This window comes from Centropristis striata, chromosome 20, assembly GCF_030273125.1.
Source record: "Centropristis striata isolate RG_2023a ecotype Rhode Island chromosome 20, C.striata_1.0, whole genome shotgun sequence".
Taxonomy (NCBI): domain Eukaryota; kingdom Metazoa; phylum Chordata; class Actinopteri; order Perciformes; family Serranidae; genus Centropristis; species Centropristis striata.
Window position 1 is genome coordinate 17021442 of NC_081536.1, and position 20692 is coordinate 17042133.

Sequence of the window (20692 nt, forward strand, 5' to 3'; positions counted from 1 at the left end):
ACAATATAAGAAGACATAAAGCTGAACTGAAACAATACTGCCTGATTATTAAAAACCTTGAATTTATTAATTTTATTTCATTTTTTGGTAATATGTCACTACTGAAAAAGGGAGACAGAATGAATTTCCATCAACTTGTGACATTGAACCGCAGAAATGAAGCAGACTTGACATTCAGGGAGATGGCTTTGAGCCACCGTTGCATCTCACTTAATCCCTGTTTTTTTTTCACATGCAGTCTACTCTTGTAGAATTAAAAAACAAGAACCTTATTTCAATACTGTAGAAGATCAGATGCCATTAAATAAAGCTATTCAGCTCAGGTCCAATGTAAACCATCTGGTATCAAGTTTTCGTAATTTGATTTCCTAATCAAGAGATTGAAACATTATGGCCATTCATACACAATTTTCCAAACATTTATTATGGATATATGTATGTACATAGGCGCATACATTTTACCTGCTAGCCCTAGCAAAACAAAAAATACTGTCATACTAAAGCTAAATATATAAAAACTAAACCTTTATGAAAAACTGAAAATAAACAAAAACTAGCAAACACACCCTAATCCTACATGGAATTAGAAAGGCTTCAAATCTATTATAACCTTGATATAGAGAAAAGGCTGCACACAAAGATATTCAAACAATAAAAGATGAAAAATAGTAAAAAAAGCGCATTTCCTGTTCATTTAAAAGGCCACGTGTTTCCCTTCACCTTGAGTCTTTGACTACAAAGCCAAACTTGCATCGCCCAGTCCCTGTTGTGTGTGTGTGTGTGTGTGTGTGTGTGTGTGAGCTGGTGGTCATCAAGTTCACATAGTTAAACTAGTTCACTGAGGTCAAGGGCTGGAAGCTCGGTTGATCTAAAAAAAGCAAGATGTTATTTTTTTCAAGATGAAAACTCCCCCCTTGTAGTGAACGCCTCCACAGATATTTCAGTCAAACACGTGTTCTGACAAAGTCAAAGCTGCAGCTTTACTTCATTCTTTGCCTTTTCACCTTTAGCCAAACCCACAGGTTTCTTAATCTGGCGAGAGGGCTCCTCTGAGAGATGGCCTCAGTCAGAAAAAGACCTCTTTCACTTTCTCTTCCCTCCCTCTGTGTCTTCTGTGCTATTACCAACCTAAACAAGATCTCCTGGGCTGCCTGCCTTGTTATGTGCTTTTCATCACAAAAGGAGTAGAAAAGAATGAGTGTGAGTGAAAGAGATGTAACACAAAGGGCTGAAAGAGAGATATGTTTCTGAAGTGTAAAACTGGCTCTTTGCGCTTGTGAAATTCCTTGATGTTACAGGGTGTCAGATGGAGAAGCACTGTATAAATTCATAACCTTGTGGAGTGATGCAACAGCTGCAACAACGCAGTGTAACGCCTGGCATGGTACTTTTTTTAACTTCTGTTTGTGAGACACATTAGAGAAGCTGTGGTAGGACATCTGTGGTGTACATCTGCCAACTCTTAACTATGAACACAGCTCAACTCTGTACCAATAATTTAACTGCTGTTAAAGGTGGGTAGCAGTAAACATTTGCTATGAGACATACAGTGAAGTAATGGCCTCTTGTTTTGACCAACAGTATAAAACCCAAATAAATTCAGTTTAGAATGATAACAAAAGAAAAAAGCTAAAAATCCTCACACTGGAAAAGCTGGAACCAATGACCAGTAACTGACATTTGTGCTTGGAAATTGTCTTAGACGATTAATTGACGATAAATAATTAATCAAGTAAGTGTTTCAGCTCAAGTTAATTTGAACAAATGAGGAGTAACTACTGAGTTCCTTAGGGATGAGATAATCTTTTTCATCCCTAATTTGCGATTCAGGCTGATGACATTTTTGGCTTTTATTCTCAAAAAGAGAACATGAAGAAAATTGTTGAAAGTGATATTGATGCACAAGAAAATTAATTAAAAATCCAGGCATTAAGAGCTTAACTGGTATATATAGTGCAGGAACAACAGAGTCTTACATTCACATCATACTGCAGGAAAATCTGATGAACATGTAGTACATTACTCCAGATACACAGTATATATATCTTTAAAAATGGCCTCATTCAGGCTTTATGGTATGGTGCAGGTTGCCGTCACAGAGGAAAGTCTAACAGTGCATGAAATGCATCAAAATAGAAAGGCAAGATGTAATTACAAAACAGCATTTTCGGATTGGCTACATTGCAAAAATGGTGTGAACTGAATGCCAAATGTCTTGGTCATAAATCATACTATAGCTCGTAGAAGTCAGACTTTTATACATTTTATGATGCATGTTTTTCTCAGCCCACTAAGTCAATATCCTGGTTTATCAAAGATGAGAGAAAAAGTTTTATTACCAAGAATATTGTGAGGTTTGCAGTATTCTTCAGATCAGACAACAGTTACTTTGGTCACGATCTGACTTGGTAACATTCACAGACTTGTCAGGGAACCTGCGAACACGACAACACAGCCACTAGTGGTGTATGTGTGTGTGTGTGTGTGTGTGTGTGTGTGTGTCTGTGTGTCTGTGTTGAGCAGGGTGTCTGTCCTATCGTCACACCCAGCCAGATAAATCCCTGGAGTTTTGTGTTTGTGTTGTTTGCACTGAGTGTGTGTGTTTGTGTTTGTGTGTGTGTGACTTTCTCCTCTTTCTCTTCCTCTCCTCCAGCACTGAGCACATATTTTCTCTCAGGTCAATCCCCTTATTGTTAAGTTACATAACAGCACTTAGTCAAGTAACAATCCTGCAACGACGGTGCTAAGGGCCGCAGGATAACTGTACTTCCTCTCTGGCACTCCTCTGTCTGAGAGCTCTTCTCCAAGTTGCTGTTGACTTTTCAACCCACTTAGAGAAGTTGACTTTTTTTCTCTGGAAATGGAGTGGATCTCCTTCTTGCATGAGTCAGATTTCTGGTATTAATTTATGGAGATGAAATCATCTATACCACAGATTTGGGTTTTTTTGGTCAAATGTAGCTCTCAAACTGCTGAGCGGGCCTTTCTTCTAAGCCAGCGGGTTTTTGCCATCTCTTCAGTTGAGACCACCAGTGAGAACAGAAAGTGATGAAATGCCATGTCTGAAATGATTCCAGGTGTAGACGAGCATATATCTGACTCTTAGTAAATGTATACAAACATCTGGGTTTTTATTGATCAGTATACTTAATTATTGATGAACAAAAATGTAGACCTAAATTATATGTGGTCAACAAAATGTTTACATCTCATTATTAGGCTCATTGATTAGGTCAAAACCATTACCCTTATATAAGCAACACTGTATATCCTAATATGTTGGATCCAGTTATGAAATAGGATTTGCTTGATCCAACTTTTTCACCTCTGATACATGTCTGCATTTACTATTCGGATACCGTTCTTTACATCTATTAAAGCTGATAAATTTGTATGGATGTACGTCAAGCTTAACCTAGGCATCTAAAAGAAAGTGAAACAAATCCTCCCTAAACAATGTAATGCACAGACCACAAAATTACTCAGTTATGCAATACTGCAGCTACTTTTTATTTAAACGTTTTCACACAGAGAACTTTTAACATTGTTCTAACTACTGTTCACTTGTTTTTTTATGCCACTCAGAGTTTAGTTAAGCATAATTTACATGATAGTGATTCAATTTCTATATGTGCATTAGCATTAACTGTTCTGCGTATAACATTGATGATTTTAGAAATCCAGTTTTGCATCATATGGTATTGTGATTGCATCATTTCCAGTCCTGATGTTGTATAACCACCACACTTTATATTACGTTTTGATTTTAAGTGATTTCTGTACAGGAACCTGTGCACTACAGAGCAGCCTATATTCCACTGAGGCAGCTGTCAGTGAAGTGAAGTCTATATCAGAAGAGTTTATAATGACTAAATAGGCAGATGCACCCATGACCTGTGCTGTTGCCACTCATGCAGCAAAGAGCAGGAGATGCCCATGCATGTCTCCTCCAGTCTATTCATAGCCAAGGCAGTGTGACTCCCCCGCCTTTGACCGACTGTTTCCTGCTTTCCCTCTTGCTCAATTACTTCTCCTCTGACTCCCACATGTGGGTCTTCAGCTCTTTGGCAGGAAGGCTTACCTTGTGGAGGAGGGAGGCTGAAGCACAGCTGCCTGGCGAAGCGAGCCGAAATGTGTTTGGTAAAAGAAAGATGTGTGTTTGTCGGTGTCAGAGGAAGACGGGAGCTCAGAGTGTGTTGAATGCGGAGAAAATATATACACCTACAAACTTTTAAATCCGCTCAGCTGCAGTGCACCACCTCCTGCCCCAGCAGCTGGCGAAATAAAAATGCAACATCAATTCATAATTCAGCCATATTGCTGAGCCTGCCCTCTGCCCCACCGAAACATAACAGTTATAATTACAGTTACAGTGCAAATATCAATATATCTTCATATAAATAGTCAGGGGAGAGCTTTTTCAAAGTACAGCACTATAGGGTCCAGAGGCGAATATGGGAATAAGATAGGAATGAGGAAGGGTTATAAAGTGCTGAAAAAGATACAGTTAAAATGTAGGAGGAGGATGGTGTCACACTGTACTCATCCTGTTAGCTGATGTTTTTCTAGTACTTTCCTCTCCCTCCCACCAGCCCCCTTTTATGTCTTTATTCTGCTGATACAACCTCCTCCCGTCTGCTGACTAACTGACCCACATTCCTCTGTGTGACTCGCTGCCCCGTGTGTGTGTGTGTGTGTGTGTGTGTGTGTGTGCGCGTGCGTGCTTTCATTTCTGCTTGTCATCTTGTGTGTGTGTCTTTTTGTGTGTGCATTCTTGTGCCTTCCTCTGTCTATCTGTGTCTGCCTGCCTCCCCCCTAAAAAAAAAAAAAAACTGTGCCGTGTCCCTCAGGCTTCAGCAGGAACCAATTAGAAGATTGCTCTTTAGAGGAGCATCAGTCACTGAACATAAAGGATTGGTAAAACGCCTCATTTACTCACTCACTCTGTATTTGTCTGCTTTTTGCTGTGTTTCGCTCAGTTTGGGGGCTCTTGTTGCACAAGTGACATTTCTTCATTAAATTAGATAAATGGTGCTCGCTGAGGTGAGGCTCCCTCTAGTGGAGAGTAAAGTCTCTGCATTGGGGATGTTTGATTTGTTTTGCTAGGCTACTGATGAATTCTGTTAAGGTTTGAGATGGAAACTGAGCATGACCACTGCCAGGTGACACTTATTTGTTTTTCTCATAATGAACTTTCAGAGATCAAGGAAATCATGATTTTTATGAGTTAAGTCTGTGGCTCTCCAACCTTGTTCACTTGTAACTGTTTAATATTGAAGCAATGAATGTTCTTGGATTCCAGTATTCTGTAAGAAAAAAAACAAGAAAGAAATGCTAAAAAAAGTTTTGTGTAGCAGACTTTTTTTTTCATATTTTGTACCCTAAAAATCTTCGCAAACCCCCTTACTGCATGTTGACAGTTGCATGTCTGAGGGAACGGATACACTCCTATATTAATCAATATGACAGAACAGCTCAACTCAAAGTATGTTTTCATGCTTTAAAAACGCAACATGTAATTTTCTGCCACTAGAGGTCTTCCGATTAAAACATTATCTAAATACGAAGGAATAGCATCATGGTGACTTAAACTGTAAAAAGCATTGACAAAATGTAGTTTCATCATTTTTGCATCCTGTGTCAAATTAAAAGTGTAAAAGAAAATTTGTCATTTTTATAACATCTAAGTGTCCCAATATTTAGTAACCATGATTCTTTTTTTATTTTATTTTACTAAACCTAGCGTCTATTTTTCCCCTAAACCTAACCATGTAGTTTTGTTTTCCTAAACTTAACCATGTAGTTTTGGCACCTAAACCTTAGGAAAGTGTGACTGGGCACAATGTGTTGATAATGACCTTTCGCTCATATAGTAAATTCAGTGGGCACCTTCTAATCCACATGTGTGAGGCTTATAAAGGCCATTTATTGGGCTGATAACATTCGAAACAGGTGATTTAGTATAATGTGTCTTGTCCTTTACATTATATTAAATTAAATACTGTACAGTACACTACCCCTTACAAAAGAATGAATAAGTAAATAAATATCCTAAAATCAAAGAAATAAAAATGCTAAAAAAAAGAAAAGTGGACAGTGTTTATATATCAATGTCAGACCATATTTCAGTAATATTCTTTGTTCTTGCTTTCTTGAATTTCAGGATTACAACATCAACTAGCTAACGTCTGGAGGATTGGAGTGTTTGAGACTTTAACGAGGAGAGAGGTGGATCCAAAAATCCAGAGAGGAGACAGAAGTTGAAGCTGTGACGGGATGGCTCTGCTTGACAAACATAAAGTGAAACGCCAGCGGCTGGACAAGATCTGTGAGGGTGAGACAGTCCTTTAACTCCTTTTTATTTCTGCTTTTCATGTACATTTGAATTTGAGATGCTGGTTATACTTTCGCAGGTCACTGGAAATTAATTATTTAGGACGTGGGGTGCTTGTGTCTTCGTGTGTGTGTGTGTGTGTGTGTGTATGTGTAACTTTTAGCATTAGTACCACAGGTTTATGTTGAAGCTATAAAAAAAGATTCCCTTCACTGTTATATGGAAATTAAGTTTCCACCAGTATTTAAGCCTTTCAGACTGCTGCTACAAATTCAGTGAAAAGCCAGTGGGATCGTTTGCATAAGTGTGTTTGTGTGTGTCAAAAGGGAGCCTTGGGACCAGCCAAGGCTCCAAACTTCAGCTTTGAAGGCTGTCTAGGAGGGAGAAAGAGAGTGTGTGTGTGTGTGTGTGTGTGTGTGTGTGTGTGTGTGTGTGTGTGTGTGTGTGTGTGTGTGTGTGTGTGTGTGTGTGTGTGTGTGTGTGTGTGTGTGTGTGTGTGTGTGTGTGTGTGTGTGTGTGTGTTGTAGAGGAGGTTGGGTTGATGGCTGAATGAGACTTGAGTTCAATGTTTCCAGATTGCTGGAGAGATGAAGTAGGGAGACTTTGTAATAAAGTGAAGCACTCCTCAGAGCCCTGGGATTGATTATAGCGGGTAGTGGATTGATTTGTGTGCGAATGTGCATTTATGTGTGTGTGTGTGTGTGTGTTGTTGAGAGAAAGACAAAGCAAAGAGATTTTCCTTTTTTTTTTCCTCGCTCATTTTTTCACTTAACCACCGTCAGAAGCCATGTAATGTCTGAATGTTGGTTTAGTGTGTGCATGTCCAAACCCTCACTCAAACACCATTAATGCATGCACTGTGTGAGATGATTATTTTGTATTCTTCTTTATTGTAATGTTGCTGCTGTTCCACAAGCATTTATAATCATAAATCTCTCATTATCTACACCACGAAGGTTGTGTTTTTGGTTCAGATTGTACGGAAAAACTGGTGCAATTTCAATGAATCGTGTAGCATGGACCAAGATGTGAGATAGGACATTCGTGCTGCATTCATGTGGTGTAGGATTAAAGGGAAAGATGAGTTCCCAGCTGTCAAAATACACATGAATTTTCACACATTTCGATGGCTCACTTCATCCATTTTCACTTCATCCATTTTCTTTCGTTTATTCCTTTCGTTGTCAGGCAAATACTCCATACAACCATAAACATATTTAAACATACTGAGCAATAAAATGCGTCACATCTTCTCTGTATTGTCCAAGAACGTATATCTAATTGAGGAGCATGTAAAGGCACCATTGGCCTTGGCGGAGGTCTATTGAGTTGAAGGTTTCTTTCATTGGCCTTTATGAAAAAGTGAGTTGATTCCTGAGGTTTACTGTGTCTATTTTAGCTAAAGTGAGATTATATCACAGGATTTGCTACTAGAATTTTAACCCTTTTCATATGTATTTTGTGAAAATACAATTAAATTGTTAATTGTTGTTTAAACTGGTATTAAACTGGTAACTCCCTTCCCACACTTTTCCAGTTTCATCCATGAATGCCTTCTTGGGGAGACTGCCCACAAGTGTGCATCGTTTTCCTATTTGAATGAATGTTACATCTCGCCCTCTTCTATGACTGCAGCTCTCTCGCCCTACTTTTGGGTCTAGCTGTTCAGAGTCTCCTTTGGTAACTCATAAATGGAAAAAGCACTTTATAAGGACCTCTCCTTCACCGATTCATACACACAGACACACGCACACTCACACACCAGAGGCTGCCTTGCAAGGCGCTGGCCTGTCCATTGGGAGCATCTTGGGGTTTGACATGTGGACGGAGGAGCCAGGGATCAAACCGCCAAGCCTGTGATTACTGGACGACCGCTCTACCTCCTGAGCCACAGCTGCCCCAATATTATATTTATTACAATAAACACTTTTGACTGCCTTTAGGCAACACTAAATGATGTGTTGTATAAACTGGTTTGGTTCAAGCATACCCTGGCACTGTTTCCCCCTGGCCATGATATCTAGCCACACTCTCCTTCAATGGGCTCTTTCCTACCGCTGTCTCTGCCGTCTGAAACATGTTTATACTGTTCGTCTCTGTCTGTCAGTCAACCGGTCTTTGTGTGTCAAACTAGTGAATTTTAACCTTTGACAGTCGTTGGAAAAGTTTGTTAAAGACAGCTCAAAACAGAAATATTGAAGGAACAGTGATATAATAATAGGGGGGTTACTGTACTATAAACTCAGGGTTTGTTACAACGGTTTAAGGAGCACAGTCCGATATCGGTACAGCAGGGAAACTATGCAGAAAGTATATATTTTTATATGTTTCTTCATTTATTTTGAAAAATGCAAACACAGTCATTGGTGGCTCATTGGCCATATTTTTTACTGCAATAGTTAAGGCACTGAAAAACGGATATGTTACCAAACAAAAACAAACAGAATATTAAGTGAAATTAATCATAAGACCTGTTGATAGTTCCTAATCTTCAGCTTGCGCTCGATTTTATAGTGTACGCATAACGGATTGATGAAAATGTAAAGGCACATACCAGGCTGAAGCACTTTGACCATATGCTTTATTTTATGTTTTCTCTACAGTTAGAGTATATGTGAGTGTGGTCACATATGGAAGATGGAACCGCGGCATGAGATGTTTGTGTCATGGTTTTGGTCTCGGCCTCAATTATTCCACCACCAGTACCCACACATACTTTCAAGAATCCCCTTATTAGTTATGTTGCAGAGTTTTATTTTTAGTAATTGACATTATTTCATGTGATTTTTGAAGTAATTGAATGCCGATTTTCCAGTTGCCGATCAGCTCTATATGTGCGAAACCAAAGGACTTCTTAATATTGAGCTACTTCACATTAAAAAAAGACTACGGAGTATCAAGTATCAACATTCATCTTTGTTCATGTTGAAGGAAAATCCCATTGAGATTGAGAAACACAATATAATGAAGCATAAATGAAGCTGTGCTGCTGTCTGTTTCCACCCTCAGAATGAGAGCCACATGTGGCATCTCGAGCCTCTCCAAACCACCAACCCTGCTTGCTTGGAAACACTTTTTCCCTTTTTTTTTTTTTTTTGAAGAATGACTGTATGCTGTCTGAGGAGGCAATATGTTTAACATCATATAACAGTATATTTCCTGATCCGCCTCATTTGTCCCACAGACATCTTCAGCAGTGTCCATGTCTCCTCTGTCCTGCTTATCAACAATGAAGTCATTCTACACCAAAGATGAGGGGAGACTTTTTTTTTCCTGGTGCAGTTAGTCACCACAGCTGCTCTTAAAAATGTGTAGAGGAGGGTGATTCACATCGAGGAAGTTAAAAGATCAGAGGGTGGTGAATCACGCTGTTTTCACAGTAGCGTTAAATCTGCTCAACCATATAAAAAGGGTATTTCAAAACCAGAGGCATGGGGTGTTCTGCACTATAATGTCAAAGCCACCCACTATTATCTATAAACAGTGTGTTGGGACTCAAGCGTGAAATAGAAATCAAAGTTCGCGTTGTGTGTATTGACGAAAACAAGAATGCTATGGAGTGATTGTGATTGCGTTGCCTTCGTGGGTTGCACATGCCGAAACAGCGAGAGGCTTCCCTAATCTCCATTTATCTTCTGAGGATAAGTGTGTCAATCCAATACTTGTTTCACAGCGGAGTGCATTGATTACATCTTTACTCATTGTGATGAGTGGCTAACTGAGCGGTGCCTGTGGCCTAAATTGCATTCGAAATGGCTGATCAAGTGTGGCTGTTTACTCCCATCAGAAGTAGTCACGGTGCAGGAATGTAGATTTCACCGTAACGGTTGATGTTTAACCATTGAGGATATCTGATGTGATTCACTGTCCTTTGATTTCATGTTGGATTTTTGTGGTTTTCAAATTAGAAACGCAAGGTCAAAACTAGGGCTGCAACTCATGTCTGTCAGTTACTTTTTTAGACAAATCTAATAATCGTCAGTCTGAAAATCCAAGGTGACATGCTGATGTTCTTTATCTTGTCAAACAAACATTCAAACAACACAGACATTTCCTTATTACGATGATATAAAACACAGACAAGCACTAAATATTAACATGTGAGAAGCTGGAAACGGAGAATGTTTGGCTGTTTTTCTTGATGAATCACTTTTGACAGCTAATCTGTAATCAAATTAGGATTTTCCCCAGGAAATTGTTTTGGCCAAGCAGCCTTGTGATCAATTTTGTTAGAAGAGGAAAACAAACAATAGTCACTTTTACTACAAATTATGTCATTTTCTTTGTGAAAGTGCACCTCTGATCTTTTTCCCTAAAGGCTTTACTCATAAACTTTATATAAAGATACGGCATGTCTCCACTTCCTCTCCCAGTACAAAAATTAAGCAAAAATGTCCAGGATAACGGAGCTGCCATGTTGCGCAATTGGAGCCGGAGCCAAACTAAATTATGAGTCAATCACAGTCAATCATGACGTTGCATTCCTTTTTATCACATGAAGTAACTAATTAAACCCAAACTTATCAGAATATAAACACTATAACATACATTTTGTTAAAGATAGTTTAGGCCATTTTAATAGCTTTATTGAGAGATTCAGAGTGAACGGGGTGACATGAAGTAAAGGGCTGCCAGCCTGCTAGGACTAAGCATCTGTGGTATGCACTCTCCCAGGTGTGCCACAGGGACGCCCTACACCATACATCTTAACTACTTAAGATGACCCCATGCTCCAATGTGGAGGGGGCGGGGTTTATAACCTACAGTCACCAGGGAGTGGGCAGTTTATTTTGGATTCACTTCTGGATGCCTTCACTTCGTTGATCTGTACAGTCTATGGTGTAACTGGTTCAAAACATGCAGGCGAAACAATAAGTCCATAGTTTCTCAAAGTGCAGCCTGTGGGCCAATGGTGGCTGTTAGAAACAACATCCTTTATATTTTATTTCTGCTGTCCATTTCAGTGCTGTCAATTTCAACTAATGTTGAGGAGGAATTACTACTTGGTAACTCTGTCATTAATGCTAGGGCTGTTTGGTAAAGTTAGGGATTTTCTCTGCGGCCCTCAATCATGAACTGACTCCCTATATTGGCCCACTGTCATCAAATCTTTGAGCATAACCTGGATTAGTTGATCAACAAAAAGTATATAAAAATGGATAATATTTATATGCTCAAGGACGCTAATCCACAACTATTGGAATCATTAATTGATTGTTGCAGTCACTTTTCAAGCAAAGAATTATTTTTCTGCTCTTACAGTTTTTCTGATTGTTTTGGGTTTTTGACTTATGACTCCAAATAAAAAGTAAAAAGCATTTTCAGTTCATCATATTGAACTCTGGGGAGTAATACTTTTGTCACCACACACTATTAACCCACATTTATAGGCAAAATAAAAATGAATCTAGAAATGAATTGGCAGATTATACTGAAAATCATCATGCAGCCCTCTGTGTGTGTATGCTTTTTATGATGTTAGCAGAAGTGGCTAACCCCTGCTAAAACACATGGGAAACCATACAAATGTTTGATGTTACTGTATTTTTTAGTTTTCATCAAGTAATTGTTTAACAGTTTTTAAAACACACAGGAATTTTCATTTAATCATCAGTAAAGTCAGTTTTAATTTATTGCACAAATTACAGCACACATTTCTCTTTCAAGCCGAACAGCATTGTTTAGTTTAGATATCAGCTTTCAAAATGTATATGGTACAACTGCTCCTTCTGTTGTGGGTTTGATAAAGTGCCAAGAAGAGTGTCACTGCAATAAGGGAACTGTGGCAAACATCTGTTGTGAGCATCAGTTCCCATACTCTCTCATTCCCCCCTTTTTCTCTCTCTCACTCTCTAACTCTCTCTCTCTCTGCGTCTCCTTCTGTCCGCTCCATCTGTGTACCCAGCATGCATTGGCTTGGGCAGCAGCGCAAGTCGTTGCCATTGCCGTTTAGCCAGAGCTAACTGACTGATCTGGGCAGAGATGGGATGTGAGCGGCGCTGCGACGTGAACTAGGTCGCAGTAACAGCATGTTCCTGAATGTTGATTTACAAGTTGTAAATCTGTGCTTGGACGCAAACACCACAAGGTGGGGTAGTGGAATTTGTCATGGCGAGTCCAAGTGTTTTAGTTGGCACTTAAATAAATATGTTAATCCTTGATAATGCATCTTGTTTTGTCATGTGTACAACAGGAGGAGATGCTTAAACACTGAACAGTAAAAAATGTGGCCAGTCAAGCTGAAATATATACCATAAAAGTTACTCATACTGTCACATTTAAGGGACCTGCAAGCTTTTTTAAATAACAAAACGCTTCTTATTAAACAGAGGGGACAACCAGAGAGGCTGTGGAGGAAAAGGGAGGGGGGTGTCCTGATGTCATCCTCCCTTGCGACAGTGGGGGGTGGGGGGCTTCGTATACAGAGCTTTTCAGCACAGACTCAGAGCTCTGCTGCATCCACCTCTCTGCTTTCATCCCTCCCTCCCTCCCACTCAGCTCCCGACGCTCTGGCATCCAGCTCTGGTATGAAGTCATCGGAGCGCTCTCTGGGTCTGACCCCCCCCCCTCGGGCTTGTTCCAGGCTCCACACCAAAACCCACGACCCCTTTATAGGCTTTGGGGAGAGGCAGGGAGGGGCATGAAGAATTAGGGGGGAAGGATGGGGAAAATGGCAGATGAAAAATGGTAGAAAGTGTTGTTTTTGGACTGAAATTCTTACAATATCTTGTAGCAAACCGGCATGTGTGATCATGTTATTATTTTCATCAGAGTGTGACTGTCTCTGCTGCACACCTGAATCAAATTTTCTGGTTTCCTTTTTTTTTCTTTCTTGGTGTCTCTGCCTCTGTTTGAGCTGGCATGTATCTTAGTGGTTGTTGAAAGTTGGAAATGAGTTCCAGGAAAAAAAAAATCCAGTTTCAAATTGAACTCTTCAGCTATGATACTAAGTATTTTAATGACTTGTGGCTTCTCCGAATTTGGGCTGGAGATGAAAAATTGGTTGAGGATGCCCCCATACTAGATGGATTATGGGCAGAGGGATCTATCTATAACACAGTGGAATTTGTTGGTCTTTGCTGCTGTGTTTATGTAGTTCATGTGTACACGCAAAATGGAAAATAAACTGTGTGTCAATTCAGAATGTTACACTAACCAAGTATGTGATTGTCATTTAGATAAGCACTATTCATTGTCGTCGACCTCCATTTTACAGTCCATTTAGTCCCTATGGAGATGCTTTTAGAGACAAATAATCCTGCTGGAAACACATACTAGGCAGCCATGTACATAATGTCTGTTAAGTGTGCATTACAATTCATCTGACAGCATTATTCTGTGTAGCCGTACTGGCATTGTAATCCCATTTCCAGTTAGTGCCTCCTGCCACGCGCTCATGCATAAGTCAATGTGTGTTTAACATTCAAATCATGCCTTGAGTACGTGACGTGTCACACTGTGGGAGACAGTTGTTTTTATTTCTGTTGCACTGCAGCATTCACTCTGAGTTAGCGTGTGATTTTTATTCATGTATGCACGTCAGACCAAGGCCAAGGCTTTAGCGGCGCTTTGCGTGTGTGAATGAAAAGGGACATTAACGAAGCGCCGCAGCCGCTGCTGTCTCTGCCGCACGTCAGAAGATGAGCAGAACAGGGTCAAAAGGCTGACTGGAGATTCAGGATCGTGCGAGTTGCACGCGTGTTTGCACTCCGTGTGTGTGGAGGGATGGAGGGGTGAGTGACAGCAAATTTGTTGCATGTGAACCTGCTGATGCCAACGTTTGGCAAGGCATGCAAACATTTTAGACGGTTAAAACATGCAACACAGAGTGCACACATGCACATGAAATGATCCACCTCTGGTTCTCCTGATGGCTTAGCTGTGATATTAGTGTGGAGACAGGGACTGGGAGGCTGAGTGACAGGGAGATGTGGAGTGTTTATTAAACAACAGCAAGTGTCTTGTGTGACAGACCTCACTGTTGTACATCATGTCTTGTACATCTGTCTTGCCACTTGCTGCTTAATGCAATTTTCTCTAATACTGAGAGATGTAAAATAAAATACATTATTCCAGGCTGAAGTAGAGTTTTCTGAAATCTATTAGCAGTTAAAAGAGCTCTGAACTACATAATTGCATTCTCACTCGAGGTTCATTTGCTCGAGGTTTCTATAAGTTTGACTGAAATTTTTCACCAGTCGAGACTTATTCAATGTAAGGTCTTTATAAGCTTCTGCTGGGGTGGTATTATATTTGTTCTAAAATCCTCGGCTTAATTCCTAAATCCCTCTGTTACATGAATCTGGCGTTGTGTGCACAGTCTGGCAAGTATGGCAAATGGAGGAACATTAGAATTTGAAAGTCAAACATTGTTTAGTTTGAGGCAAACAGAACTCTGTGATTTACTTTCCTGTCAGGATTAGATCGGCAAACCCTGAATACACACCTCTGGCCCTGTCTCTCTGTTTGAGGTTGACTTTATGGGGATGAGTGATCTGCTGCACTGAAAGCCAGAGTCTCTTGAGAGTCAGGCTAGGAGAAGTAATGAGAGGAGTGGATGAGGTTGGGGAAAGAAGCCAGAGGATCACATATACTCTATAGGCTGCTGCCCTTGACTTGGATGTCTCGGTGTGTGTGTGTGTCTGTGTGTCAGTGTGTAGATGTATATATTGGTTCTGAACATTTTCTTTTAGTTTAGTTTCGCTTATTTATGCAGTTAAAGACATTCAAAAGAATGCAGTATATAATTTGCAAAGGAATGTCAAGGAGAATTACCTTAAAACCCTCTGGGGGCTTAAAAAATGGCATTCTCCAGGTGGCATATTACAAGAAATAGTTACGGCATTATAATATACACATTTTAGCGTTATCTATCTATAATTTGACATAGTAAACTGAGAGATTAGCACAGTACTTGGCAGCAATGCATCCTATAAACACCCAACTGTTACACAATGAATCAATTATAGTCATAACACAAACACACTCATAAACACAATTTAAAAACAATACTCGTTATATTGTTCAAGTATAAATAAACCCTGTCATCAATAAACTAAAAGCCTTCTCATGTGAAGTGAAAAGGGTAAAAAAGAAGGAAAAATGACTAGTAAAAAAAGCAATAATCATAATAGACTTGTAAGTCAAAGGAAAATATTGGCTAGACCCAGCTTAAAGATGCGAGAAATCCATGTGGAAAATATTGGCTCTTTTGAAATGCTGTCATCACAAATAAAATAAAAATGTAATGCCAGAAATGTTCTTATTTTGTATTGTCGATAAAGTATACTAAACTTAAACTGGGAAGTATGTGAACGAGGAGGAAAGAGATACATATGGAATAAGTATGAAATTGATAATTGTGTGCAGATATGTCATTGAAAGAAGTAAATAGGGTTATTTTAAGGAGCTATGAACAAATGTACTAATCTGATGATGTTTACTTAATAAACACTGAGGACACCTAAGTATAAAGAGCTACTTTCAAGTCTAAAAAGAGACATTGCAATGATATTTGTACAAAAGCTTTCAAATAGGAATAATATATGTTTGGCTTTTACTACTTAATTAATTACATTCTAATATTTTTACATCTAGGAAAATAGTTTCTATATTACAGAAGCTCAGAGGAAAGACTGCGTGCTTTATGTTGATGAATGACATCCACACTTGAAATGACTGTAATTTGATTGACTCCATAAAAGCAAAACCCTGATGAATCAAAATGAGCTTCAAAAATAATTTTGTTTCCAACTCTCAGCTTTGATTTGATAATTCATCTTTACAGTCGGTTTTAGATCTCTGTGAGGGCTCACTCTCGCCTCCTCTCCTTCCCATTTTAATTACCTTTTTACATCAAGCTGACTAATGTTCCTCTGACCTTACCAAAAAGAAGAAAAAAAAGTTCTCAGTCATCTGCGCAATTGGTTTTGGAGCCACTGTCATCAGCTTTTTGCTGTCATCTTGTGAAAACAGCAGAATACTCCATTCCCCCTCTGATCTCTTCCTACTCTAATTACACAACTGTGATTAAACAAGATATTAGTGCCGCCGACGACAGACATGCCTGCACAGTTTCCTCATTCCCTCTGTGAGATATTCAGCAACTTTTCTCAATATGCTGAGGCTGTATTAACCAGACTTTCTTCATAGTCTAAAATATGTATTACCACCGCTCGCTGTGGCTAGCTCTGAGATTAGATTTGGATGGAAACGGACACTTCCTCACCTTACATCTGTTTTCATGCATTAATAAACAGGGATCCACTGCAGGAGGGATCTGGTTTCAGCCACATCGACATGAAGTGAGACATGCAAGCAGCTACGTAGGCAGGTACACCCCCAGAGATGTTGAACATCACCTTAGTTAATGAAAATGATGAATGTATACCAATAATTACATCTTCATGTATGGCTCATGGCCAAGGACTAATATAAAAGGCTGCAGCATCACAGCTAAGAGCTTTTTCCACTATGCTATTCAATATTTGAATGAAGCGGAATGAGCTTGTGTTGTGTTGCAGCTCAACAAGCATAGTGTTTTTGTAAGGCAAAGGTTGTAGGTGCTTTGGATTAACTGCTATTACAAAATCCTCCCTCCTGCTTCCGCACACATGCCCATAGTACACACACAGATGCACACACCCCCAGTGTTTTACTTTTCTCTGCAAAGGGGCAAATCCAGATTACAGAGCTTCTCTAAGTGAAGGAGATCAGAGAGGCTTTAGGAAAGCGGAGGAAGGTGCTTTACTTTACTGACAGGAAGATGTATATGGTTAGCAATCATGTAGTAATGTTAATGGCAATATATAACTATTTAAAGATTGTAACTCTTCAAGTGTTGCATTTAATACTATGCTCTACCAGACAGGCAGTAATGTTGAGGATGATTGCTTGAAATGACAATTGTGTGTCATTGTGAGGGCAGATAGGACAAACATTGCAGGTGGATTTCGTGATGCATTCTGCAATCTGTGTGCAATCCGTGCATTATAATTCTCACTGTCTTCCTGTTAACATACAAACAGCAGGTCTGTCTGATCCCACATCAGGCGGAGTGGGGCAGTGACAGTGAAGGCATCAAGGACGTTTCAGAGTGAGTTGGGCAGCAGTTGCGTGGTGGCTCTGCCGCAAGCATGGGGCCTGGAGGATTAGTGTCCAATCAGAGTGGATTTGATGTTTACTGACAGCACATGGGACTTAGCAGAGAGAACTGTATTTCATTTGTATTCAATGAAGCTGTGCGCCCTGCCTGGCCTCCCCCTCCCCGTGCTGTGAATCTGGCAAACTAAAAAACTGAAACCTGTTGAGGACAGTGCATCATCAACAGCTTCAGGTAGGTGACTCTTCGGGAGAGGGTGAGGGGTTTTGGGGGTTGGACTGTAAATCATTGAAATCATCATCACCAGCATCATCAGACACGCTGGTAACTGGTTCACATGACGTCACAGTGGGAAGTGGAATTAAACAGGCTTTATTTAGTTGTAATCCCTCATAGCAATCGGCAGAGCGAGTAAAATGTCCCAGAGAAGGGAGAGATAAACCCTATTGGATTAGTACAAGCCCCTGCCCATCCCAACCTATAACCCAACCTATCCACTCCTTTCGTTTTTTGTCTTTTTTTTTTTTTTTATCAACCTTTGGTGGCCATCTTAAGCATGCACCCTGCTGCCGTGTCTAGCTGTGCTACCTCTGCACTGTTTGTGTGTTTTAGTGTGATGTGTTTGTGTGTGGTGTCCTCTTTCATCGTGCACAACAAGCCAGCATGACCAGAGATTAATTATTCAAGGACTGCCAGCCAAAAGGGGGAGTCACCTGATAGTACGGACTTACACTATTACAACCTGATATCAGGTGAACTGGTCGTCTTCTTTCCTGCTTGTTCTCCTCCTCCTTATCCTCGTTCTGTTTTTGGGTGCTACAGTACATGAAGACTTGAAAGACAACTTTCACAGAAGCAGCTACAAGCGGAATTTTTTTTCTGTTTTGTGTTTTTATTTTTTCCTTTTTTGCCAATGCTTGTCCCTAACAAACAGTTGAGTCTTGGTCGCTCCCACAGTTGGGACACATTAGGGGGGAATGAGGGTCAGTGGGACAGGACCGAGAGTGTCTACGAGCAGCAGGCAAGAGTAGCTGGCCGGCGGAGCTCTCTGTCATACGGAGAGGGGGGAGGGTGGTACGAGCCTCCACCAGGAGTGCGTCCCTCTGACATGGATTTGAAACGCGACCCATATTCCTACCAAGACTCTCTGTACGGGCAGGTTTACGCAGAGCGACAGGACCCGCGGGGGATGAGGAAGGGCTCTGTGCCTGATCTAAACCACTACGAACGATCCATGGCTCACAGAGGATCCATTCCGCATCAGGATTACTATTCCCATGACCCGGCCATGACTCCCCGGCCACCTGAGGGCTTTTACCGGCCAGAACACCAGCCTCCACCGCCTCACCCTCACCCGCTCAGTAGGTCAGGCTCTCATTTTGGGATGACACCTGGGACTCGTGCTGTGTGGGATCAGGGTCAGGGAGGGAGAGTAGGACCCCAAGCTCCTGCATCTCCACTACCTCCTCCTCCCCCTCCTCCAACTGCTCATGAGCTGAATCGGGCTTATAGAGAACCTGGTGCTGTAACTCCTGCCAAAATGACGCCAGATGGCCAACAGCGCATACCCTCCCGAGAGCCGTCTCCGTCTCACTATGGTATGGAGCATGCCTCTCCTCGCTATGCAAGTGAGCCTCCACCTCTTACTGGACAACCGATCTATACTGATGCTAATGGCCGCCCATTGGACCCGCAGCAGCAGGCTGCTACCTGTCTAGTAGTAGATCCTGCCAGTCAAGGTGTGATCATGAGGCAAGAGGCCGCCTCACCCTACACCATCCAGCAACAGCAGCAATTACAGCAGCAACAACAAATACAGCAGCAACAGTTACAACAGCAGCAACTTCAACAACAACAAATACAACAGCAGCAATTACAGCAACATCAACTTCAACAACAACAAATACAGCAGCAACAACTCCAACAACAACAATTACAACAGCAACAGCTCCAACAACAGCAGTTACAGCAGCAGCAACTTCAGCAAGAACAGTTGCAGCAGCATCTGCAACAACAACAGCAACAGCCCCTGCCACCTCCACCTACTATGCCCATCTCTGACCCTAATCTTTCGATTGCGGCTCCACTTCCTGCTCCACCTGCCCCAATGCAGACTGCAGTGGTTGCTCCAGCTGCATCAACTCTTGTGCAAGCTGCCCAACCATCAATCCCTCCTCCTGCGACCACTCCACTCCCTGCTCCTCTTCCACCTCCTCCCACCACAGCCCCACAGACGCCTTTGCCAGTGGACCCCAAGAAGACAGTTGATCCAGAGTTCCTTGCTCTGCTGCGAAATGAGGGCCTCGCAGAGAGCACCATCTCTTCACTTATCCATCAGGGATTTGACTCCACTAGTATGCTGGCTGTTATGGAGGAAAATGATGTACGCACCGTCGCCCCCAACCTTGGTCAGGCTCGCGTGCTCTCTCGCGTGGTGCACAACTGCAAGCGGCCTGTTGAAGCCCAGCCACCCCCCTCCGTACCTCAGACACCCATGCGAACCCGCTCCAATAGTTTTAGCCATCGCTCAGACACCTACCACCACCACCAGCAGCCGCACCATCCAATGCATCCCCCACAGGCTTTGGCTGTGGATCCCCATATGATGCACCCACAGACCCCTGGGCCCATGCAGACTATCTCCCCAAGGATGGGAGAAGTAATGGGTAGGAGACCCAGCAGTGCCCCCTCTCAGCACCTCCTGGAAGCCTCTGGGGGCTACCCAGGCCAACCACCTCGCTCCCCGGGGCCATACACTGGCGCACTTGTGCCTATTCAATCAAGACCCATGTCAGCCTACTCTGCTGGGGCGAGTATGTCCGGGATGCCCATGCATGGCATGCAGATAATGCCACAGCAAATGACTGGGTCAATGCCTGCTATACCAGGGTCTATGCATGGCATGCAAGGTATGCCACAGCAGATGCCCGTGTCTATGCCGGCTTTACCGCAGCCACCACAACAGGTACCGAAAGCATACTCCACCAATTACACGGTGCCCATGGAGCTGATGAAGAGGGACAGGAACATACTGCCGTTGTCACCCATGCACAGCCCTCACCCCAGTCCTCAGCTGATGCGTAAGGGTGGGGGACCTGTACAGGACAATGCCCTCGTCCCTATGGGAGCACCAGGCCAAAGCCAAGGTGCTCTGGCTGCTAACCAGAAACTAAGTCGACGCACAGGTCCACCAGTCATTGTGTCTACTATGGCATCTCCAGATACAAGTAAAAAAAAAATTTTTCTCCTTTAATCCT

General features: G+C 41.6%; 1 protein-coding gene across 3 annotated transcripts in view; it reads left to right on the plus strand.

The window, feature by feature from the left end:
* Positions 1-20692, plus strand: part of ctbp2a (C-terminal binding protein 2a) — a 71656-nt gene that overhangs the window by 15182 nt on the left and 35782 nt on the right. For 2 of the 3 annotated variants that reach the window (XM_059359104.1, XM_059359103.1), the window contains one exon: positions 6164-6334. In XM_059359104.1, the coding sequence (XP_059215087.1) occupies positions 6277-6334 (58 nt within the window). In that variant the 5' untranslated portion in view covers positions 6164-6276. Of the gene's footprint in view, positions 1-6163; positions 6335-18018; positions 20663-20692 lie in introns of those variants that run through there. The other variant, XM_059359102.1, reaches the window with a different exon arrangement.